Source organism: Lucilia cuprina, chromosome 4 (assembly GCF_022045245.1).
Source record: "Lucilia cuprina isolate Lc7/37 chromosome 4, ASM2204524v1, whole genome shotgun sequence".
NCBI lineage: Eukaryota > Metazoa > Arthropoda > Insecta > Diptera > Calliphoridae > Lucilia > Lucilia cuprina.
Genome location: NC_060952.1, coordinates 16242654 through 16269678, shown reverse-complemented (window position 1 = coordinate 16269678; position 27025 = coordinate 16242654). Strand labels below are relative to the sequence as shown.

Sequence of the window (27025 nt, the reverse complement as noted above, 5' to 3'; positions counted from 1 at the left end):
TATCTTTCAGAGCTCTTCGGTTTTTGTTTAGTGTTTGTTTAAATAAGTTGAAATGTTGGAAAAGTAAGTAATACAGTCAGTGAAATTTAATTAAGGACATTGATGTTTAGCTCATTGTGTTTTAATGTTAAATTAATTTTATATAAATTATTTCTAATAACGGAAGACAACTAATATTTTCTTTAATTTTAAGTAAATAATAAAATTTTCCAATTAAAAATATGTTTGCTTTAAAAGTTTTCAACAAACCATATATTATTTTCCGGAAGTTTTGATTCTCATATCTGATATGACACTTTTTCAGTAAAATAACACCTTTATTTAAATTTCATTGACTGTGTTAGATAACAAAAAAATGTGATTCAATAATAAATTTATGAAGTTTGACTCAATTGTTTTAGTAACACAAGTTTTAGTAGAAACATGCACAAGTATATTACTTTTAAATTTGTTAGTAAATACAAATACCTATAGTTACAGCTAAAGTTATGTTCACATTGATCAAATATTTTGAATATCTTGCAAAATATTTATAAAAAAGTTTTTTTTTATAGAATTTGTTTTTTTTTCGAGAAAAGGGGAGTATTTTTAAAATTATTTAAAAGAAAATTTTGAAAATTATTCAGAAAAAAATCTTCAAAATTGAGAATTCTTAACTTTATAAATTATCAGATGAAATGAAATCTATGTAATTGTCGTCTATCTATTTTATTTTATTAAATATTTTAAAAATATAATTTTGACAGAAACTGTAGAGTTAATAATGATGATATTTGATGTGTATTATTAATATTAGATAAACATGTTATTGAACAATTGTTTTTTTTTTTAATAATATTTACTTAGAATATAATAGAAAAACACCTGAATACCAAATTGAGAGAAAAGTTTATGTTTTACCTTCTTATTCCATCTAACATTCATCAGTTGTGTATAGAAACTGTCCTTCGGTTTCCTTATATTTATAACTTTTTGTTTTAGTTTCTGAATTTCACTTAGTTTTGATATAGTGTTTGCAATTGATTTGAAGATGATGAGGTGGCGTATTGGCGGGCACGTATTATATTCATGTGTATTTCTGATGAAGCGGTGGAATTAACAAATGGTGGCATTTCGCCGCCAGCACTTACACGACAGTTTATAAGTTTGTAGGGACAACAGGACTGTAAATGTAATGTAAACAAGTGAATTATAGAAGACCATTATCACACACACGAACAATAATATATACTAAAAATTATCACTATACGAAAATTAAATCAAATATTGATTGGAATTGAAATTAAATTCAAGATAAAAATAATGAAAATGAGATGGTTTTTCTTTTTATTTTTGTACTTATTTTTTCTAGTGAAAAATAGTATGAGAAGAACATGAAAATACTTATTTATATAAATATATATTATAAATACATATATGTATATTAAATTTATCTAAAACAGAGAACTACCTTTCTACTAACAAACATTTACTGGATGATATCTACTAATATATTTAATACACGGCTACTTAAAATAACAATATATTATTTACATATATTTACATTTATTTTTACAAAATACCTAGAATATCTTGATGTCGTTTTGTTTGATTACACAATGGGTTGCGTATGTATAAAATGTGCGTGATTAACGATAAACTTCACCAACTTTTATTCCATTTTAAACTCAACTAAAATCTCAAAGTAAGTCAATGATTGAACTAGAACTAAACAAGAACTGAACTAGAACTGAACTAGAACTGAACTAGAACTAGAACTGAACTAGAACTGAACTAGAACTGAACTAGAACTAAACAAGAACTGAACTAGAACTGAACTAGAACTGAACTAGAACTAGAACTGAACTAGAACTGAACTAGAACTGAACTAGAACTGAACTAGAACTGAACTAGAACTGAACTAGAACTGAACTAGAACTGAACTAGGACTGAACAAGAACTGAACTAGAACTGAACTAAAACTAAATTAGAACTGCAGTAGAACTTAAAGTTTTACTAAGCATTCAAACGGGACTACATTCTTTTTATTTTCTAAATATATTATAAAAAAAACATATAGATTTTTAAAACTAAATAAGATACAGTGCAAAACTCAAAACGTTTAAAAAGAAAACAAGGCCAAATAAAAAGTTTTTACTGTAAAAATTGCAAGGTTCCAACACTAAATACAATAATGATTTAGGTAACACACACATACCAGAGAAAAAAGGGCAGCCAGCACAGCAAAAAGGCACTCATTATAATGCCCAGAGTTCTTGCTGCTTTACGTTCTCGACGCATTGTCGATATAGTTGACTGCTCCACCTGTATGCTGGGGCGAGGTTTAGGTATTTGACTTATCTGCAGATGTTTCTCCAGTAATATAGCAGCGACTTTCGACCTTTTATTTTGATGTTGTTGTTTATTTGTGCGTATAAAGTAGTAAAGAAGGTGGCGAATGTTACACATGGATGATGAAAAAGTGTGAAAATTTATTAGCTCAGAAAGAAAGTGGACAGTATATTTTCTTTATTTCATTTTAGTTTAGTTCATTTTTTCTTATTTTAAATTAACTACCAACATTAGTTTAGATATTGTTGGCGGATGTTTTGTAAAAAAGTTAAAAAGTGCTGAGTTTGTATAAAATTTCTTTCATCTGTGCCGAGACCTAAAGTAAAAAAGTAAAAAAAATGTAAACTTACCGGTAAACAAGACGTTCCTGTCTGTCGGCCTCTTGATAAATGCGATAGTACATTGAGAGCATGACAATACCAGGTATCCAGAAACTTACAGATGAACTAACAATGGCATATGGTTTATTGACTTTAAATTCACAGATCTGGAAATTAAAATGAACAGATTGGTAAAACCTTTTTTTTAAACAACAACAGAAATGAAATGAGTTGATTTGATTTTTCCTTTTTGTTAATGTTAATTTTAATTACTGTAGACGTTTTCATTGTCATTGTAAATGTAAAATGTTTTCGCATTGTTTTAGCTGCCTTTTAATTTCGTTTTATCTTTAAGATTACGATGTTTCCGTTTTCCTTTTACTTCTTTGTTTTTTACTGTAGACACCTGACGTATGAGTTATTTTTTGCTTTTTTTTTTTTTAATTAGTAATTAAATGTTCATCATGCGTAATGAAAATTTAAATGATTCTTTAGTATTTAACTAATGATAATTTAATTACATGTTAGAGTTCTTTCTTTTAAGGGGGGGGGGGGGGGGGGGGGGGGAAAAAATTGTATGTAATCAATTCATTTAGTAGCAATAAATTAATTTGTTATTTTTAAATACGTTACAGAGTTGAAAATATATGTATATTTTTAAAATATATCATTTCAACTTGTTAAAATTTTAAAATTGATTCGCATTTTATATTTTAAAAGATTTATTGTAATTTTATGATAATGTCATTGACTATTTAATTCATAAATGTATGTACAAGCATATTCACCAATTGATTAATCATTTGTCCATCAATAAGTCCGCAATAAACTAATATAGTAAAATATATTAAAATAATACATTAAAGTATTTGTCTATTTTTGTCATACACTCAGCCACAGTTTTAATAATATGTATATTTAATATAATTTAGTTTTGATTTTTTTTAATTTATAATAAAGTGTGCATAAAATTTAATTAAACACATGATCCCCATTTTAATCGTCTAATCATTTAACAATTTAATTTAATCCTTTAATATATAATTTGTTATTGTTGCTCTTATTTATACATATCATGCCTACACAAAATTGTAATTTTAGTAGTTATTTTGTGTGTATAATTATATGTTTGTATATATTTACAAATATATAGATGCAAAATTAAATATTTTATAACGACCAGAAGAATAACATGTATTATACCAACAAACACACATTAGGGATGTGAAAATTAATTGAATTTATATGATTTAAAATAGTAACTTTTAATTAGGAAAATAAAAGCCTAATATAGGTAAACAGATGCTGCGCTGATAATTTTAAGTTCCACTTATTCAAACGCTTTGGTTATAAAATATGTACAGTGGCCATAAAAAGAAAATATTATATAATAACACCTGAAAAATAGACTTTAGTCTCTTACGAAACACTGGTGGAATATAGAAATTAGTATTCACGACCATATTTTTATCCCACCTATTATTTTATATTAATATTAAAATAATTAAGAAAGAAATTTAAGATTCTTGCTGTTTTTTAATAAACTAATTTAGTATTTTCTCCATGTAAGTAGGAGGTACTACTCCCACTGTACTTAGACCTTTGATCCGTAAGTGTTTATATGAATATCAAAGTTTTGCGTACCTATATCAATTTTTGAGATGTGCGACTTTAAATACTGATTTTGAAAGTAATTAAATATTTCTTATTTCTTCTAATATTTCTTTCCAGACATACAGAAAGGCACTATGAAAATTTGAAAAAATTGGTTAATCCGTATTTCATAATATTATATAAACCCAAAAACAAACTAATATAGTTATATACCTATATTTCTCATAGTTCCTTAACAAATTCATTCCATTTTGTTTTATCTAAGGCATGTATGGCCTGATTTTAGTGCTTATGTGATTATCAGACGTGCTCACGTAGTTCGCAGGGGTAGTTGCTACCCTGCGAAGTCCAGTTTAGTGTTCAACTTTAAAATATCGTATTGATGCTTTCTTATTCTGTGTCGATTTAAAATGATCGGTATGTCCCTAATAGTATGTAGGGTTCTATAAATCAACTTTCGAATAATCGAACAATCAACTTTTTGTCGAAAAAAGTCGAAGTCGACTATTTTGTTCCAAAAAAGTTGATAACTCGACTATCGTCTGTGAAAAAAGTCGAAAAGTCGACTTTGTTGATAAAAGTCGAAAAGTCTGAAAGTCGAAAAAGTCGATAAGTCGAAAAAGGTCGATAAGTCGAAAAAATCGAATAAAATCGAAAAAAGTCGAAGAAAGTTGAAAAAAGTCGAAAAGTCGTAAATAGTCGAAAATTGTAGAAACAAGTCAAAAATAGTCGAAAATTTAAAAAAAAAAGTGGAAAAAAGTCAAAAACTCTAAAATAGTCGGAAAAACTCAAAAAAAGTCAAAAAATAGTCGGAAAAAAGTCGAAAGAATTCAAAAATAGTCAAAAAGTCGAAAAGTCGACTATTTATAAAATACATATAGTCGAAAAGTCTTTTAATTAAATGAAAAAAGTCGAAAAATTTTAACTAAATGAAAAAAGTTGAAAAGTCGACTTTTCTTTTCAACTATAGCACCCTAATATGATGTTAAGTCATCAGCCCTGGTACCAGAATCAAACGAAGTAGGCCAATCTCCCGTTAATATATCTTTCACATGAAGGTGAATAATACAAAAAATCATTCATTGGTCTGCGATCCATTATTAATAATATTTTTCAAGGATATTCATATACAATAGTTTATTTATTTCTGACACATCGTGATTCTGAAATATTAAAATTTTGGCTCTAACCATTGTTTCAAAGGTCTCACTCAATTGATTTCAATTTTGTTTCTTTTGAACTGGTCTAATATATGTTTATAAATACTAGTGTTTATGTATAAATACTTATCCTGTACATAAATAAGTAAATACTCTTAACAATACACACAAAGATAAGTGAATATAAGAGTGTCATGTATAAGCATCAATTATTTATTATTTATAATTCAAGGATACATAAATGTACTGTTAACCCTCAATACATATTGTATCTGTGTTCAGATATATGTGTGGGTTATGTATTTAAAAAAAAAATACTTAACAATTAAATTTTTACGCATTATTTTATTTAAAAATAAAGTTTCATAAACAATTTAAAAGTTCATCTCACTAAGTTTAAAAATCACTTTTGAATTTGTAAAAAATTCTCAAACAATTTTTGCTCAAGAAAAATTCTTAGGACTTGAAATAAATTTATTCAAACACTTTGTATTTTAATGAAATGGTCAACCAGTTAAGAAAGACAATTGAATTCTATGAGTTTCTAAAATTGACAATCACTTTTTTATTATGCGCGAACTTTGATAATAGACATACAAATTCAATTAAATTAATTTCAATGAGTTGGATTACATTGATTTTGTTCTTCATCAAAACAAATTGAAAAAGTTTTGAGTGAAAAAATGCTAGAAGAAGGAGTTCATTATTTATTGATATTAATTTACAATTAAAATAACGAAAGATGGGTTTCTTTGTAGTATAAAATAATCTTTATTTTTCATAAAAATCATGAAAATTTTTGTGTTATATACGCTGCTATAAGCAAGATTTATAGTTTATACTTATATTTAAATAATATCTAATATGTTTTAAAACAACACCCACTTTTCTGGTAATAAATCTTAAAATACTTATTACTCTTACTCGTGCCGTGACATGCCACATAACCTTCCTTAGTAACTGAATACAGTAATTGAAAATTAACATTAAGATTTATTACCAAAAAAAAAATATGTACATACAAACATATATTTCTATATATACCCAGCAAAAACTTCCATTGCAAAGTAATGAAAACTTTACAACAACTTCTTACAAATAAGGAGTTAAAACGTTGTTTTGTTTTAAAAACAGAATAATTCTCTCACAAAATACGAACCTGGGCTTTTAGTTCACTCTTAACACTACTGTGCGTCAAATAATGGTACTAACACAAAAAAGTCTTTCTCTGTGTGTAAAAACAGTTGATAATGAGCGATCTAAGCTTCATCGTATGGGATTATAAATAAGCTATTTTATATGTACTTAAAAGTAATACAGACGTTAAGTAGTAGTCTGCTATTAACGAGTTTTTGCTGGGTATATTCAAATATTATGAAAAAATTTACTTCTGTTTTTAACACATAAATTAAATACTGATTATGTTAATGAACATTCTTTAGTTGGTTGTTTTTTTTTTGTCATAAATCTAGGTCATGAGCTTTGAACATAAGAACGTTTGAATATTAATTAAGTTAATTAAATCAGACAAATGTTGACGTTTTGTCTGAAGATAATTAAATTTATATATGAATTTATTTTCCATAGACAATTAATATACGTATGTGATTTACGTCAAAAGATTGTTTAATATACTAGGGTGAGCCAGTTTTCTTTGGAGTGCAAATTTTTATTTAAGGAAATATTTCACTCCTCAAAGATTCTATTCAATTCGTATATCTTTGTTTAAGAGAAAAAATTCTATTGTATTTTGATTTTTTTTAAAGTGGAATTGTGTTTAAACTTATTTTGTTCTTTTCGGAACATCCTAAATTCAAATCTACAGGTATGTATCTTTGAAGTGTTTTTTATAAACATGCACATAAACATTTTCTAAAAATAACATGCCTTTATGTAAAATTATTTCTTTAGAAGATTCAAATACTCTTATGTTTATACTATTACATAAGAACGTAAATAAATTGTTTTTCTAAAGTTTATAATTGCATACACAACAAATTGTTTTTCACAAAGGGTTAATTGAACAATTTTGAGAAATTTCTGTTTTAATTTAGGAGAATTTATATACCTTAAGAAAAGTTTTTTAAGTTACATAGAAAAATTAGAATTACCAGGGAAACCAAAATATACAAGTGTATAGTTATTAGGTTATTCAATTATTCGGGTTTTTGTCATATTTGGTTTATTTGACAAATAATTCTTTGTGGTTTTATGTTTGCCGGTTAATAAACGGATAATTCAAATTTATTCGGTTAATCGAATAAAAAGGAAGTTTTATTGGTTTTTTTACAATATATATTTTTTCTATTATAATCAAAATTATAATATTCCACTTGTTTAAATTAAGTTGTATGTAATTTGTTCTCAAATATCATCTGAAATATGCTTCTAACGATTTCCGAAATTCCTACGTTCTAATGAACTTTATTAAAGATCCAGAAACAGAAATTTAGCACTGTTTACCTAATCATCAACCATACGTTGAGCTGAGTCATAAATATGGCTAAGAGAATCCTTTATGGCATCATGGAATAATCAAAGGGTGGGTAGAACTAAAAATATCCTATAAGGTGACCCTGATGAGAGCAAGACGAGAAATCTCAAAATGAGACAGTCTGTGAGTGGATTTAAACGAATGTAGAGTATATGTTGAGGACAGTCAGGCATTCGTCGAAGTTAGATCCGAATGATGTTATTCCGGAAATAAAATTGAAAAATTTTTAGGAATTACGTCCAGGAAACAGAGTTTATCAACATTGAAAGATAATTTATTCAGTAAACTTTTTGTTTTCTTCCATGAAAAGGAGTTCGTCCGTTTGCAGCCTAGGTGTATTTATTCGGATTCGTAGCATACATCCTCCTATCAGTCTAATCAAATGTTCTTTGTTGTAGAAAAATAATTAACGCATCAATAAAAGACGAACATTTATTATAAAAATATTAATTTTTTTTAGAAAATATACAGAAATTTTACTGATCTGAATAAACCCATTATTGGGTTTATTCAATCTTATAATTTTGGCATCTAGGATTTTAAGGATTTTTATAGAATAGTTTAGTCTTATAGTGTATACTCATATGTAATGTACTTTATATTTTCATATATTTTTAAAGCATATTTTGGATTTCTACTGTATATTATAACATTATTTTTGGTGCATATTTTTGATTTTTCTAGTCTTTAGAGTTTATTACAAACGTGAAAAATTCTTCTACATAAAAGATATTTACATTTTGACAAAATTTTCTATGGAAAAATTCGTTATAATCTGTTCAACATTTCTATAGCAAAGTTCATGATAATCAAATAAATTTTTCAAGAAAAAAATAAATATAATAAAGAAAAGTTCATCACAGTTTCATCAAATTCCCCAGAAAAAAGTTGAATTAAAAATATTCCACAAAAAAGTTCTAACAAACTGGTTACACCACAATCTGATACATCCTTTAATTAGGAAACTAGATTTATTCTTTAATTTGTACAATTATTTTCTTTAAATAACTCACAAATTAGTCCTAATTATTGTATCTACAATATTTTTTTGTTTTCTTAACATTTACCCACAATTTTTATTACTTTTGCCTTGATATTTATTAAGTTAACGTCTACTAACTTGTTAAAATATTGTGTCTGTGTGTGTGTTCTTAAAACCATAAAGTAATTATGTTTTTGCATTAACCATTTACTTAATGTCTTTTGTTTCTAAAAAGAATAAAGTAAAAGAAAACTAAAAGGAATTCATTCATACAAATCATACTAAAAGAGTCCATGTAAAATAAGTCCCAACACGTATAAATTGACATTAAAGAGGGTGTTTTAAAAAATGTTATTATGTGGTGAAGATTTTACCCAGCTATTAGCCAAAGAAGGATGCAGACAGATAATATGTATTAAAAAAACAAAGGAATTTTTTATTTAGTTTATTTAGAAAAATTATTTTAGGGATATCATAATAAATTATTAATTATAAATTCAGTTTTTATAATGATAAGTATAATTTTAAATTTATCAATTGTTTTTATTTTCCAAGAAAATGTATTATAGTCTAATCAGCCTTTTTAAAGAAAATTTCTTTAAGTTAGCTTTTCTAGCAATAAGTTCATCAATAATATTTAACACTTTTTATAGTAAAGCCTTCTTCATATTTATGCTCTAGAACATTATTTTTATTTAAAACTAAAGATATTAAGTAGGAGTAAATAATAAAATTTAAATAAGTTAATGGAAAAAACACAAAACACTATTACCAATACTTTTACTCTATTCCTTTAAAAAAAAAAAAAAAACTCAACACATATGAAAGCTTTATATGAAATGTTAATGTACGTGTACTAAACGCATTTCATCTAAGATAAATCAATTTCCACATCCTTAACAAGAACAACAAAGTAAATGATGTATAGACTCATTTCATCCATTTCATCTTGAGGCATTTTTACCTTAACTTAATATATGTGTGTATATAAACAAATACATTAGGTAAAATTTACTATAACAGTAAAAGTACTTAGTAGGAAAAAAGAGAAAAAATGGTTGAATTGGTTAGAAAAATGTGATATTTGCTTCTAGTTGTATACACATAAGAGTGTACCTTGAACTAACTTTTTAGATTAATACTTTTCAATCGATGCCTGATAATGTACTGAGAAATATTTTTTTGAAAAGTTCGGTTCTTCCTTACCAGCGACAAAAATTGTGGTCTCATTACAAAGAATTTCTGTAATCTTTTTTAAATGTGTATAAAAAATCTGTAATTTTGGGCTTATTCTGATAAAAATTTTATACCCTACAGCAATGTAGAGGGGAGGGCATTATGCGTTTGTGCTTATATTGTAACATTCAAAAAAATATTGGTCCTACATCCACCTTAAAGTATGCCAATAGTCTCAGAATCACTTTCTAAGTCGATTTAAATATGTCCGTCCGTCTGTCCGACTGTCAGTTGCACATATCACATTTGCACATACTCTTCTTTTGGACAATTATTTCGACTAGCCTTCATACATCCGTACGCCCCGAATGAGGCTTTTTTGAAGCTCATAACTTCAACATTTGATGAAGTTATGAGCTTAGTTTAAATGCGTTATTATTTAAAAGTAAGCCACATTTTAACATATTGACTGTAGGGTATCATATTTTTAAAGAACAAATTATTATTAAAAAAAATTATAATTTTTCTCATGTTCAGTTCATTAACGTACATCAATTGAGAGATATTCCTACATGAATCTCTTAAAAAGGATGTTCCTTGGTATACTCTAATATACATACATTTAAATAGAACAAGACTCAGTGTGAGTATTTGAAATATTAGAATAAAATGTTCCCCTATGGAATTTTGCTGGTTTGATAATGTTTAACGTTAGAGTAGGTACCGGGACTACTCCTAAACGTTAATAAGGAATGTATTCTATTAGTCTTTGTTTTATTTTGTTTATTTTCTCAAACTTATTTATTTATATATATATTAATATATTTTGTCTATGACCTTGAAATTGGGTAGACATCTTTTATTAAAAATAGAAAAAATGTGTGTTTTATGCAGAGGAATTGAGTAAAGTAAGAGTGATAAAACACGTGTTTGCTATATTTTATGAATATGTATTTTTTTTATTTTACAATATTGAGTTCATTATACTTTTTATTTGGTTTATAATAAGTACAATTTTTCAAATGTCAAGTGACGTTTAATATTCAATGCATTATATTTTTCTACTAAATTGTTCAAATTCACAAGAGAAGGATTCAGCTAAAAAATAGCTGTATAAAGTTTGGAAATATTTGATAAGAAAAATGGGTGAAAAGTTACATGAATTGAAAAAATCATATAGAACAAACATGTTCTTATTTGACCCTCTCTATCTCCGGCAGTTCTTGATCGATAGAGCTGAAAATTTGCATGTGTTACTATTCAATAGTACAAATGTTAGTGCAAATTTCATCCAAATCGATTTTCCAAATTGGGTCACTTAACACGAAATATATATAATTTAGTATTTGACCAATTTGTAATCTTTATTTATGTATATAAATTACAAAATAATTTAGTCAAATACTAAATTTATAAGAATGTATATTTTATTAATAAATCTTTAACATATGCAATTTCTATTGTTTTTTTCCAAAAATAAATACCGAAACATTATTGCTACTTTCATGTAAAATGCAGTAGTACAACATTAAATATGGATGAAATTGACGCAGACACATAAAGTCTTTTAAACACATATGTATGCACGTTTGTATAACTTCAATCTTCATTAGAAAATTATTTTAAAATCGTAGACTTTTCCCTCGATGTGGCATAATTTTTTTTTAACAACAAATATGTCAAGGTAGTTTAATAGTTCTATTATTATTATTCCAACTCGAGTACAAAAGAAATCCATTCACATAATCAAATATTTACTAGAGGCATGAACACTGAGTGCTTGAAGACTGAATAAAAAGACGACGTAGAATAAAACAGAAAATCTATTTAACATTCATGGCTCAGTACAACACAATACATATTCCATGACTGGATAAATGTAAGATATCTTGGTTTGAAGCTGTTTGTTCTTTGATTTGTAGTATGTATTATATTGTAAATGGAAGAAAAAAATATATATGTATGTATGTGCATTAGTGTGTCCCGTGGACCACTTTTTAAACGATGCGTTTTAATGTACTAAATACCAGAATAATAAAAAAACATTTTTTAAAAACATCCTTGATCTCATGAAATCCAAAGTAATCAGTTTTATGTTCGATTTAAAATTGAATGCTTTATTGAATTAAAAACTATAACATTTTATTATCATGAGAATGATATATATTTGCGAAAATCGAAAAACATCAAAATACGCACCAAACGTGTAAAATATGCTTTAGAAACTCAAAAATATGCCTTAAATATACTACAAAAATCAAATTATGCTGTCATGGGTAAAATATGCAAAAATAGGCTCTAACAAATTGATGCCAAAATACTTAAATTGGTCTAAAACGTGTAAATATCTTATACATGAGTGCATGCGATGCACCACAAATGAGTTTTTCTTCAGAAAACTTAATTACAATGTAAAACAACTTTTCTTAAAAACAATTGATCAGATTTTCATGAAGTTTTCTTTAAAAATTTTTATTAGATTATTTTTGTACATGTTTCTCTAGCAAAGTTGATCACATTCCAATTAATTATTCTCTAAAAAAGGTGGTCAAAAATTATAATCAATCAAATTCTAATGTGATGACATTTTCATCGGAAAAGTTGATAAATTTTTCTTGATCAGACAGTGATAAACTTTTCCAGAGCTTATTTCAATATTCTCTAATGAGGTTTTTGTTTTATATTTTTAATACATAACTTTATTCAATATTTTTCAAACTTTTTACTACAAACTATAGTCGGTATCTGATGAAGTTTATTCAATATTTTATTCTACACGTCTATTTAATGGTATTTCCAATAAGCTAAAACTATTTATGTCTAGGACTAGAGTGAAATATTTGGGTTTGAGTTAATTATAATATATATTTTCCTCATGATTGTTTCACTTAATTAAGATTGTACCATGTGTAAAAATCATGATGTTGAAACATTAAATATAACTCATTTTATAATACTTTATGTCATGATGGTATTAGTACTTATTTAAATGATTGAGTGAACACATTCGTACTATGTGTGTATAATTTTAATTCATATTCATTTATTTAAATGTAATCCGTTATGAATATGTATAAATTTTGTTCATGTATGCTATAAAAATTAGTGTAATTATAGGCTTGTATACAATTTCATTTCTGTTACAAATTAATTACAAAAACAAAAGAAAAACAAAAAAAAAAAAATAACATAAATTTATTTGAAAAAAAACTTACATGCGGATTTGATTTTAAGTAACGCCAATTATCACTGGTCGTATACCAACCGGAACATATGGGTAAAAATGATAGAAGAGCAGGTGCCAGCCAAACAATTACCAGCATGATAAATACACGCTTGTGTGTCATAATTAAAGGATAATCCAAAGGCTGGACTATGGCATAATATCTATAAATAATTTAAAAACAAAAATCAAGCAAAATAGTAAACAATTACAATTTTAAATTTGTATAGATAATTGGTTGGTTTAACCCTATAAAGGTAAAATAGTTACAATTCTTTTTTATAAAAATAGCACAAAACACAAAATTCCAAATCTTATATACCCACCTTCAAACCATATTTGTGTCGAATTTAATCGCTGTATTTTTAATTCTGTCATGAGCTTTAAGTTATTTTTCGAAGTTCATCGCTATACTTGTATTTTTAAGCGAGTAATGAGCGTTGATGTAATTTTCTTAAGGGGGCCTGATATGGAGGGTAAGGTCAATTATGGACGGATTCCCATAAAATTTGTTAGAGATATCGGTTAGTACTCGGCGTACTTGTATTGTTAAGCGAGTATTGAGCGTTAAAGTCATTATGGGAGACGGACGGACGGACACAGCTACATTGAACTAAAATTTAATAAGAACCCAGAATAAGTTACAGTTTTGGGTATAAAAGCACCGCTTGTTACAACTTAGGTTATTTGTTATTTTTGATAAATGTCATTATACCCTACACCACTTTAGTGGGGAGGGTATATTGGGTTTGTGCTGATGTTTGTAACATACAAAAATATTAGTCCTATACCCACCTTAAAATATACCAATCGGCTTAGAATCATTTTCTGAGTCGATTAAGCTATGTCCGTCCGTCCGTCTGGTTGGCTGTCCATGTAAACCTTGTGCGCAAGGTACAGGTCGCAATTTTCAAGATAATTGGATGAAATTTGACACACACGCTTCTTTTGTCCCAAGGACGAAGCCTATTGAATGGTTAAAATCGGTCCATTATTTCGACTAGCCGCCATACAACCATACCCCCCAAATAGGGCCTTTTGGCTTATAATTAATTTAAATGATCTATTATGTTAACAAAAGTCGACAAAACTTAATTTTATAGAACTTTAAATGACATTACCGATTTTTGTAATGATCGGGCTTCATTTGACCCTATCCCCCATACAAACTCCCCTTCAGAAAATGACTTAAAGGTCAAAATTCACTTACAAACACTAATAACACTTTTAAATTCTACATAAATAATATTGAAGAAGACTTAACTCCCCCTACCAACATTTTTAAGGATAGGGCCATATTTTGCCCTACTCCCCTTTGAGCCCTCTTAAAAAAATCTCTTTTTTACCAAAAAAAGTAAAATATTCCGAAATAAAGTTAAAAAACAAACCAAATGCTTTATTTTTTTAAATAATCCCCATTTTTAACATACATACTGACTGGTGTAGGGTATCATATGGTCGGCTACGCCCGACTATACATTCATACTTGTTTTATCTTAATTTAAATAATAATATTTTTATTAGTTCGTTAAACAGAGTACAAGAAACCAATTTTGTTCGTTATTTAAGGTAGTCAATAGGAAAAATTAGCTTGTCCGTTAATGCGATGTTCGTAGAATTGAATGGTCGTTAAATCGGAAAACTACTGTATTTCAATAAAGTTACTTTTTGGCCTTTATAGGATTAACACTTTATTAGATTTCTATTTGACTGTGTGGTTATAAATATACCAATTTGAATGTGTTTATATTATTGTATGTGTATTTGTTTTCAATTATTTACTCACCTATCCACTGAGATACAACATAAATGCATAATACTGGCTGTTGAAAAATATACATCAAAACTATTCCATATATCACACATTACTGAACCAAACATCCATTTACCGGATATTTCAACGGAAGCATTAAAGGTCATGGCACATAGAGCAACCAACATATCCGCTACTGCTAGTGAAACCACAAAATAATTGGTGATAATGCTGCAGAAAACAAAATACAAAAGAATACAATAACACGGAAAATTAAAAATGGAAAAAGGAAAATTTCACACCATTAAATAAAATATTTAAAATTTTACTAAATTTAAATAAAATTCATGTTATTTTTGCAATCTGCTTTAAAGATTATTAAAAATCTTGTTAGCAAATAATATCATTTAATTCTCATTGTATTTGTCCCTTGACCTATAAAATAAAAGCATATGTTTGTGCTTTAAATATACTTACATCCCACAATATTTCATAATATTTATGTATTAGATTGTTTTATTGCAATTAGGTAAATGATTTCCAGTGAATTTTACTTGATATTTTGGCAATTATATGCTACGCTCACTCACACACACACACAGACCCAAGGAGATGATGACAATGAAGTTAAGCATATTTGAAATTTTGTTGTATACACAACCTGATACTAGAACTCATTTATTATTCTGACAACAAAAACTCTACGGGTTATTTCAGGGTCATAATTTTCATCATATTTCAGTAATGCGTATAGTTCATTTACTTCAATAGTGACATAAATAAAAACAAGCACATACCTTTACTTTCTCATTTCACTCATTTCAAAAATCCTATATATTGAGTTATGACGCTTTCAAAATAGTCCAACTATAAGTATTTGTAATGTAAAAGAAAATTATTACATAAAATACTTGGAACTAGTATATGCCAAACCAAAATGAATGTGATATTTTTAGAAATTATTGAAAGGTTTCACAGTAAGATACTCGAAGTGTATAATATGAAATTGTAATCATTGTGTAAATTACTTATGTCAAATATTTGATATTAGAATGTAAATTTAAGTACATTATTAGCATGTGTATTAAATTGGCTGTATAGACGTAAAATTTAAGTATGACAATAAAATAAAAAACCTATAGGTTTCTATTAAGAGGCCGTCGAAAAATATAACATTTTTGATCTAATTAATAGAAAAGTTAGGTTCTGAAGATCAGTTTCTGTAAGTTTTTCCTTAAAAATAGGTGATCAGATTAAAATTAACTAATACTGCCAAAAATTAGAAATTTGCTTATAAATGCAAAAATTTTAAAACTTTTTAATATAAAAATTCTTTAGAAAAGTAACCCTGATGAAATTTTAAATAAAAAATTACCCAGAATGTACTTTGCATTATTCTTAAAATTCAGATTTCGATAATCGTTTCATTAGATTCTGAATATATTTTTACTAGAAAAGTTATTATGAGTATTATCAGAGTCTGATAAACTTTCCAACATTGATTAGATTTTTATAAAATTTTAACTTTAAATTAATCAGATTTCAATTAACTTTGCGCTTAAAATGTGATCAAATTTGATAATTTATAATAGTAAACTTTTCACTAGAAACTGGAGAAATGTTGTTCAGGTTGTTTTAAATTAATAATTATAATTATCAATAGACTCAAATTATTTTGCAAGTTATCATAGATCACAACGTTACGCCTTAATACATAAATCCTCTATTGAGCATTAGACGTATAAGTGTTTATAATTCAATGAATTAAATATCAAACAAACGTACTGTTGTTTCTCATAAATATGTAAAATATGAATAACAACTCTTAATATATTTTTTATGCTGTTAATTGCTAAACTGTCTTTTTATATAAATAAAAATTTACATTTGTTTAATATTGTATTCCACTGTCAAGATTTTATGTTAGATTTATTAAAAAACGATATATTGCATGTCAAAAGTAAGTTTAAGTTAACAACCTGTAACAATTTTGGAATAAAGCTTTCACACATGGAAAAGTTGATATACATGTAAAAATAGATTCCATTTATATGATTTTTATAATTATAATTTTTATAATTGGCTCATATGTTTTTATAAAAGGACTTCATACTTCATATACTCTTTAAACTTTAAAGTCTTTTTACAGGAGCATGAAAGCTGATTTTGAAAAATTGAGTACACAAAATGTTTACTAATAACGTAAAGTTTACTTTATACAAAAATGTATTCATGTGTGAAAATGACTGTTGCACGGTGTAATATATATTTTCTAATTTTTAAGTTCATTAGTGAACTAACTAGTTTACTAATGAATTGATAAATCAATTACCTTATTGTTTATTATAAAAAGAAAAGCTTTTTATGAAATATTTCAGCATAACTTTTGTTGATTTTTTTAAGATTTTTCATAGAAAATCTTTGGTGGCAAAATATTTCTGAGTTTTAGGATTCTTCGTTAATGTACTCTTGAATTTTGGCTAATTTTCATACACTATTATATAGTAATAGTTTTATAAAGAAAATAGCCATTTATCAAAAACATAATTTAACTTCTAGTTTATTTTTTCTAAATAACTGGTATTAAAACAAATTACCCTAAAATTTCACACTTCCTAGCAATTATATGAAAATTATGCTATTTTCTAAGCATTTAAATATACAAATTAATAATAATTTAATGATAAATACACACCTATTAATACTCCTCTTAAAGCGTGAAAATGTATAATAAAATTACAAAAAAAGTTTTTTTTTTTTTTTTGCAAAATTTAAATAAAATATTAGCAAAACCCCTCAAAATAAAAAAATATATTTGAACAATTTATGAAGAAAATATGGAATGCCATGTAAATGAAGAAAATTATATTAACAAAACTAAACATTATCATAAAATGCACATAAATCAAAATTAAGTCCAATATTATTTTAATATTTTAACTAAAAGAAGAAAAATTACAAAAAAAAAACATAGGAAAACAATAAAAACGAAAAAATGTATTGTTGAGCATAGTCGACCATTTTAGTATGATACAAATGTGAATAATTTTTTTAATTTAAATAATAAAAAATAAATTAACTAAAAGAGGGATTATATGCTGTTAAAGGTATATATGGGCTTTGCATCAGAGTTATTTATGCAATATTTCATCGTATTTATAAGTGACTTTTCAACTGCATACCTCATAATACTATTACCACTATACTGATGTAGAGTACAAAAATTACATGAAGTCTATTAAATTAACATTCATAATAACATTCACTGATATGCACACCCACAATTAACCCTTGGAAAGAGAAAAGTAGAGCGAAATTTTAATAGACTAAAGAAAATTTAATAATAGATTGAGAAACTCAAACCAATATAACTACATACATAAGTATATAATACCTAGACATACTTAAAGAGAGAAACCTCTAAGCAACCACTAATATATACGTGAGTAAACACAACTCATCACACAGTAATACACAATAATTTTTGTAAAAGCTTTTGAAGGTAAGAAAAAGGTCTAAAATTTAAGTAAAAAAGAACTTTGTTGTTTTTGCTGATTACCTAAACAAGTAATTAAAGATTTTTTACTTTTTAAACCTTTTTCTGTAAATTAAAGGTCTAATAGACAGATCTCTATATACACATATACATATATTACCTAGATGTTAAGAGTATAAATGAGTATTTACACAAGTTCTCTTATACAATATATGTTAAGAAAAATGCGCAACAGGTGTTTTGTGAATTTAAAAGCTTTTAAGTTAAAATACAAAAAAGGACATTTTAATCCATGCAAAATCCAATTTTACTTTAAACAAATACAAAAGAGACATACCGTATTTTGCCAATTATTTGTGATGGATTTTTTAAAGTAAACAAATTTTAAGATATAATGACATTTTTGTTGACAGTTAACAAATAATCAATATTTTGAATGTTATAGAGAAAATATAAAATTGGATTTTATATCCAATTTGAATTCATACAAACAAATCAAGAACACTAAACCTGGTAGATAAGAATAAAAAGTTTTAACAGTAATTAGCCATTATTTTCAAAACAGGCCAACTTTATTTTTCGCATAATATATTTTAAGAAAATACAATGATTAAGATTTTAACTTTTCTTGTTATCACATTTTTTTAGACAAGAATTTACATATTTTTTAATATGATGAAATGATTTATAGAAATTGATTTATTCGTATGTTAAAAATATAAAAATTGAATACAAATTAAAAACATTTTTGAGCATAAAAATTGCTGAATGTTCGTAAAAATGGAAACTAACAAATAGTTTTAAAAATAGGTTTATGTGATTAAAAAAATTGCATTGCTAGGCGTATACGCACTGTGAATGCTAATAAAATATCAATCGTAAGCAACGTAGTGTTTTTTAACCTTTTCGACCTGAATAGATTTTAACGGAATGCAGACTACAAAAAATAGGGATTTAATAAACACCAGTGAATTTAAAGAAATATTTTCTTAAAATTTTTATACATAATTTTCTTAAAAATTTAATAATTTGTGTTGATTAAAATCTTACAGTCACAAACAATTTTAAGTTTATTGTGTAAAATATACGCAATTGTTTTTATTAGTTCTTAAATTTGACTACTATTTATGGCATTACAAACTACATATTTTCCTATAATTTTCGGTTCTTAAAAAAAAAAAAAAAAAAAAAAAACAAGAGATTTGCGTAAATTTCTTAGTTGCACTGCTGCTTAAAACTTATAACCGCTGTCTCTAATGTTCTATATTAAAAATCTTATTTTCATACATTTATACATACGTCCATTTTTAAAATTTTTTTATATAAATACCTTTATATATACTATGTCAGAAATAAGTAAAAATTGTTGTTTTTGCTAGAAAACCTTAATGACATTAAAATAATTGTTGTATTAAAAACTTTTGCTATTTAAATTCCTAAATGTGTGTTTAAATATAAAATATATTTACAAACATACCCATGCTAAGGACTTAACAATATAAATTATGAACTTTTCTACATGTATTCCACATGTAACTAGCGAAACTATTAACGAATAATGTTAATAAAAGTGACAGTTAACATTTCCTTCTTTAAACAAATATAACTAAATAATTGCTATTAAGAGAATGTGTTTCAAACATTGTCGGGATATTATTTCATTAATTGTATTAATAAAATTTGCGTGACTTACATACCCGGTGTGATTTCCTACACTAATCGAAGTTTTTATTAATATTTTTAATTTTTATTTTAATGAACAATTCTAAAAGTACAATAATTTTCAAATCTTATGAAAAAACATACTTTTATTATGAGTAAAGAGACACTTTTTTTTAAATTGGAGTAAAAGTACATCTTTGGATGATCCAAATTCACCTTTGAATCATTATACTGAGAAATTATTTTAAATTCTATGATTTAAACATAATTCCCAAATATTATGCAGTTTTGGAGCTTATTACCTGACAAATAATTTAAATTTATTTTAGATTATTTTTAATCAACAAAATAATTTTTAATGTGTATGGAAGGCGTATTAATATAGCTTTTTATCGAAACAAGTGTCAAAATGGTGGTAATTTTTAATTTAATTTTTTTTTAAATTGTTTGGTATTTGTTTTTTCCCTATTTATTGGAAATAAATTTCAAAAATCCTGCTTAATAAATTAATTCAACCGAATATACACCAATTTCGAAAATTTTTTGATTCGTTGGTAGTTAACATGACTCTGTTATATATAAAGATTATTAAATAAAATAAAAGGTTTAATTTAAATAAAACAAATTATGTACTTGATTTGATAACAAAACTGTCAATGAGAAATATGTTATATTTTCTACACATAACATATTAATATTACATTCAAATGACAAACACGCAATTTTCAAAGAAATGAACATGAGAATAAATGTCACATACTTAATAAAACAATATATCTCCTCCAGGTATTTACAAGGCTTCAAGTTTTTTTTATATTCCTTTGTTATTTTTAATAAAAAAAGTACAAAAGAAATTGCCTTAAAGCTACAAGAAATTAAAGAAATATTATTTAAAATTATGACAGTGGAATTTAAATCACATAAATTTTATAAATTTCACTTTAATTGAATAAAATACATTTTTAGTTAAATTTTTAACCAAATATCATTTTCTAACGAAAATTGTAAATAAAGATTTTCAATCACTTTAGTTTCCATTAAAACTGATTTTTGAGTAAAAAAAATCTAAAACTTTGACAAACTTTGTTTATTTCGTGTAGTCTATAAAACAAATTATACATTTTTTTTCGGACGAATATAAATTTTTGTATGTACTATATACCTGTGTTTGGGTATCAAAAACGAAAACCATTTGTAAAATGTTCACACTATTTCACTTTATCAAGATCCAAAACATAGTTAACACGGCTTACGCCCAGCAACACAAAAAAGTAAAATGTGGTAGTGAATGAGTAAATATAGTATTTTTTGCCAGACTAAAATATAAATTTCAGTTCTACAAGATTTAAAGGAAATGAGTACAAATTTAGATTACAAACGTTTTGTATTTTACTTTATGTTAGTCTTTTGTTTGAGTAAAGCCTTCACGAAAAGGAAATTTTAAAGGTTTTAAGGAAATTGTTTATAAAATAAATGGAAAAAGTACACAGAAAACAACAACATAATTCGGGGTTTTTACTTAAATAAGAAAAAAAAATAATAAATGGTATTTTAATTTTTTTATAGTAAAAGAAATGAAACAAAGTGGAAGAAAAATCATTTGCAAATTCTTCATAAAAACTTCGAGACGCCTTTAATAGGATATCAGAGTTTTTCCACAAAATTTCGATGTAAATAAATCAATTAATTGATGTTTCGTTTGTCATCTAAAGTTCAATGACCAAGTAATTCAATATACATAAATTGTAGAAATTTAATATGGTGTTTTATTTTTGCTTTATCTGTTGTTGTCTGCTGTTAATACTGTTGACGTACAAAAAGATTTATTGTGTCACTGAAATTTATTATCATGTCATGATGTGACATTATTTTAATGCAACCGCAACGTACGGGGAGAGTTAGTTGGTTATGAGAAAGAGTTTTTAACCAGAAGGATAATTATACCCTACTCCACTTTAGTCAGGATTATATGTTTGTATACAAATTAGGTTCTCATTCCTTTTACCCATTTCTGTCTGTCCATGTAAATCTTGTTATATCCTACACAACTATAGTCAGAAGATTATAGGTTTGGACTGACGTTTAAAACACAAAAAACATTTGTCTTAATCTAAGTATTACTTTCTGAGTCTTTTGTCCGTCCGTCTTGTCTTTCTGTCTGTCCATTTGTGCATCAATATAAACCTTGTGCCTTTTCAAGATATCGTTTTTTTTTGAAAATATAAATTTTATTAACCTAATACATATTTGTGTCATTTCAGTTTTATCTGTGATATATTAAAAAGTCTTTTCCTGGGCGAGATTTCTATAAAGAAAGAATTGATTCCACTTTTTGTACTTTTTCGTCTATTAATTGATACTTTTTTATGATCTATGAATTCAAAACACGTGATAAATAAACACGGTCTTTATTGACCGTACTTTTTATCTTTTATTTTTTAAAATTTTTAAAATGTTAAACCTAGAAATATAAATTTTAAAACACAGCTTTCTAAATGATTAATCGTCTACAAGTAGGGACACTTTGGTACTTTTTTAATGCAAAACGCATGAAATATACGTTTCTTAACAAATGCGAATTTATTCACGTGATAATTATCAACAATTTTGAATAATACAGAGCATTTCATTTAAAAATTTATCCTTGACTACTATTGCCTGAAACTTTCTATTAAAATTTTTCTTTTTTTGTGCATTTAAAAAACTTCTGATAATACATGTATTCTTCTTAAAGTTACATTTCCATGAGAATACTTAGTTTATTTGCTTTAAGCAACTTGGCAGTTAACTGAGTTTATTGTTTTCACACATGATACCCATTAAATTACACATGTCACATTATTTACCCATAAACATTACATTTTTACATACACCCACACAAAATAATCGAATAAATATTGCCAGCAGTTTTCTAAGAAATCAGAGACCCTTTTATAGATAGAATATTTCCTAAATGTCTTCAAATTTTGTTGAGAATGGCAACATTTATCGCAAATAGTCAATTAGTTGTCCTTAATTAACCTGGTGCGATAACAAACAATACATTTTCCTTGCAAGCATCCCGAACTGTAGGGTAAGTAATATATGATTCTGCGTTATTAAAACGAAGATACAATAATAAAACTGAAAACAAAAAATAATGAAAAGAATACAGCAAACAATTGGTTTTACTTGCAAAAAGGACTAACTTCAATATTTAGCTAATATTTTGTTATGTTTTTTGAGAGAGAAAAATTAAGAATTTGTAAACGAAATTTTACTCTAAAATACAAAACGGTCCGAAATAAACTATTACGCGAAAACCTATAAAAATCAACGGATAATCTCATTGATAACATAAATTATTTTTTTTATTACCCACATATGACTGTAAAAAAACTTACCGCAATTTCCTGTGTCGCATGACGGATACAATCACCAGCATATTACCGAGTATGGCAGCGAGAATGATGAAAATTATTATGAAACATTTGACAATGACAAATATTAAATGTGACTCGTTTAGGGCATCAATAGGAACTGAAATGCTGCCACCACCGCTACCATCTATACCACTACTAACGCTAGCATCCGCCACACTTGTTATACTTTCACCACTGCCAACTCCAACTACACCTCCTCCTATACCAACACCACTTGCACCCATACTACCAAAACCACTTATACTAAATGCATCATCGCTAAGCTCGCCGCCTCCATTACCAACAACTCCTTCTCCGCCTACGACACCGCTTGTGTCCAGCAGGCCATTGGCAACAAAATTTAAATATTTCGTATTGGCATCTTGATCAATGTGTATATGATGATGTTGCTGGTGCGGTTGCTGCTGTTGTTGGTGATGGTGTTGTTGATGATGAGGTTGGTGCATTTGTGATTGTGTTGATTGTGATTGTTTTAGCGAAGAGGAGGAGGAGGAACTAATATTTGTCATATTTATTAAAGACATCAATAAGGTGGTTGTTGTAACTGTATTTGTTGACAATACAGGTGGTAGTATAGTTGTTGTTGTTATTGCTGTTGCTATCAGAGGTATCATTGTAAAAACCATTGATGATGATAGCGTAACAAAGAAAATTACCAGTATGTTTAAGCTGAGCAAATTGTTACAGAGTCTTAAGGTCAATGTTTTCTTTTTGTACGTTTCGTTTTAGTAATTTTGTTTGTTTTTCGTTACTTTTCTGTTTTTTTTATATTTGCCTTTTTTGTGTTGTTTGTTTTCTATTTTCTGATATCATTTATAGCAAATGTTTGCTAAAAGTTTTGCTATTTTCGCACTAGTTGTTATATGTTGTCCTCTTAGTGTTAAGTTGGCTTGGGATCGGAGCTTAAATGAAATGATTTCATAATTAAACCAATAAAAAATATAAGTGTAGCTTACTTATATTCATCGATTCGATTATAATTCGATGTAAATAATAAACTTATAGAAGATATTTAGTAGGTTTAAAATAAAAATTAAAAAAAAAATTATTAGGGTGGTTAAATTTGTATGTAGGAGTTGAAGTTCTCTACTAAAATAATATATAAAATAATATTTTAAAAATTTTGATAAAAGTTTTAAATCTAAAAGCAATTATTAAAATAAAAATAGAAAGTCATAGAAATCTTCTCTCCGATATCCAAAATTCATAAGATTCATTTACTTTAAAAGGAACCATTCTATCCTTTGACCCAGCTTATAAAATTTTGAATTTAGAACAAACATTAAAAAAAAAATATATCTTAAAATTAACTAAAGTGAGAACATTAGTACCATATAATTTCTACCATACAAAAGGAACCACCTTAATATATATACATGCATATAGAAGATTTTACTTACAAAGATTATGGTTATAACCAAAAGACAAATTCTTAGTTGTGGTAAGAGCAATTGGAGCAGCAAGAGTAGTATTGTAACCAAAACAGTTGTTGTTGCTGTTGCTATACATAAGGGATTTGTGGGCAACGTGCCGTAGCTTAAGTAGTTGTTTATGTTGCTGCTGCTCTTGTTGTTGATGTTGTAATTGTAGCTTTTGCTGTTTTTGTGGTTGTAATGATTTTAAGTATTTAAGCTTTAAACGATAATAATGACAATAATGTTGTTTTTGATGATAATGATTACAACATTTGCTCGTGTGGTGGTAATTGTTTAAATAATGATGTTGATTTACGTATTGTTGTTGAAGTCGATGTCGCTGTTGTTGATACTTTTTCATTGATTGCCACATGGCTGTAAAATTATAAAAAAAACACATTTAAAGAAAAACATTTTAAAATTACAAATACATAGAATATATATTAAAATAATTTTTAAAACATACACAACAAGTTAATGATTACAATAAATAAAATAAAATAAAAAAAATTATAAAAAAGAAATAAATTCAAGACACAAGTTGTCATTTAGTTTGTATTTACAGTGAGTAAAATTGCCAACATTTATAAGGATAAGTCTATATTCACATATTTCAGAATTAGGACAGATACCAACTTAAATGTTTTATTTCAAATGTAATTCGTATTTTACGTAATATTCACTGATGTAAGATATTATATGGTCGGCTATGCTCCACTATAAATTCTTACTTAGTTTTATGTATTTTTGTAATTGTCTTCTCAGTTGTGGCACCACAGACTGCGGTGCTTGAACAGTGCTCATTTATAATGCATTGTTTTGAATTTGTATTTATGTCTGCCTGCCTGCGCTTAAGTCAATACCATCAGAAGAAATGTAACAACATGTTGATGATTATGACGACTATTTCTTTACTCAGCAGTTGTTTATAATTATATAGATGTAAAGTTTCTGAACTAATTACATTTACAACACACAATACTTATGCATATTAATAAAAATGTATGTTTATGTTTTAAAGAAATCTTCAGTGAATTTATTTTACAAAATTTTACGTTGTGGAGTTTTCTATGAATTTTAATTATTAAGGCTCAACCCTAAGCTTGAATGTTTCATGAACAAATTAATTTGAAATTTCAATTTCCCAATTTTTGAATAAAAAATCTTTTCCTGAAAAAATTCATTTTCAACTAAAATTTAAAATTTCTACTAAAATTTTATGCTTTTAAAATTTAAAAAAAAAAAAATATATATATTTTTGACATTTATATAAATAAATTTTTATATAAAATTTAAGATTTTTGTCAAAGTCAACATTTTCTCCAAATCAATGATTTGGATAAAATTATACACCAAAATATAAACATTTTTTTAAATTTCAAGGGATGATTTGAATTCTGTCATATCTCGAATCTACAATTTAAGTAATCCCAATCTACAATTTAAGAGAAGGCTCGAAAACCTATGTGAAAATTAAATTATCTAAAATTAATAAAAAGTATAAAGGTCATTCGATTCCATTTGAAATATTTAATTTAAAACATAAATATGTCACCATTATAATTTACCAATTGTTTTATAATTTAAAATTCCTAATTTCATAATAAAATTATCCAAATTTATTTATAAATTTGTAATAAATATTAAATTTATCGATGGATCATCAAGGTTTAAATATAAAATGTAAATATCAGTAGTACACACATATGTACTACTGTAAGTGAATATATAAATATTGAAAAATCTGCTAACATACAAACAAATGAATATTTCATTTTGTAAATATGAATATTTTTTTATATATTTTCTTTGCATAATCTATTTGATTGTGTTGTCTCTTTACTCTGTATATATAATCAGCCATTTCCATTCATTGATTGTCCCTGTGTTTATAAGGAAACTCTTGGTTCTGTGTATATCACTTTGTGTTTATATATTTTTTTTGCAAATTTTGATAATGTTTGCCAAAAATTTTTT

General features: G+C 26.2%; 2 protein-coding genes across 2 annotated transcripts in view; both read right to left on the bottom strand.

Annotated features, from left to right (window-relative positions):
- Nucleotides 1-702: 702 nt before the first annotated feature.
- On the bottom strand, nt 703-24259 carry LOC111690657 (octopamine receptor beta-1R). The gene is given in 6 exon segments (XM_046948080.1): nt 703-1243; nt 2163-2380; nt 2682-2818; nt 13293-13464; nt 15087-15284; nt 23595-24259. Coding segments are annotated over 6 exon segments (1638 nt in total). The 3' UTR covers nt 703-995.
- A 161-nt stretch (nt 24260-24420) lies between these two features.
- LOC111690651 (G-box-binding factor-like) overlaps nt 24421-27025 on the bottom strand; it is a 19832-nt gene continuing 17227 nt past the window's right edge. Inside the window, exons 2-3 of the mRNA XM_046948076.1 lie at nt 25034-25423; nt 24421-24535 (exon numbers count right to left, since the gene is read on the bottom strand). Of these exons, the coding sequence (XP_046804032.1) occupies nt 24486-24535; nt 25034-25421 (438 nt within the window). The 5' untranslated portion in view covers nt 25422-25423 and the 3' untranslated portion in view covers nt 24421-24485. The remainder of the gene's footprint in view (nt 24536-25033; nt 25424-27025) is intronic.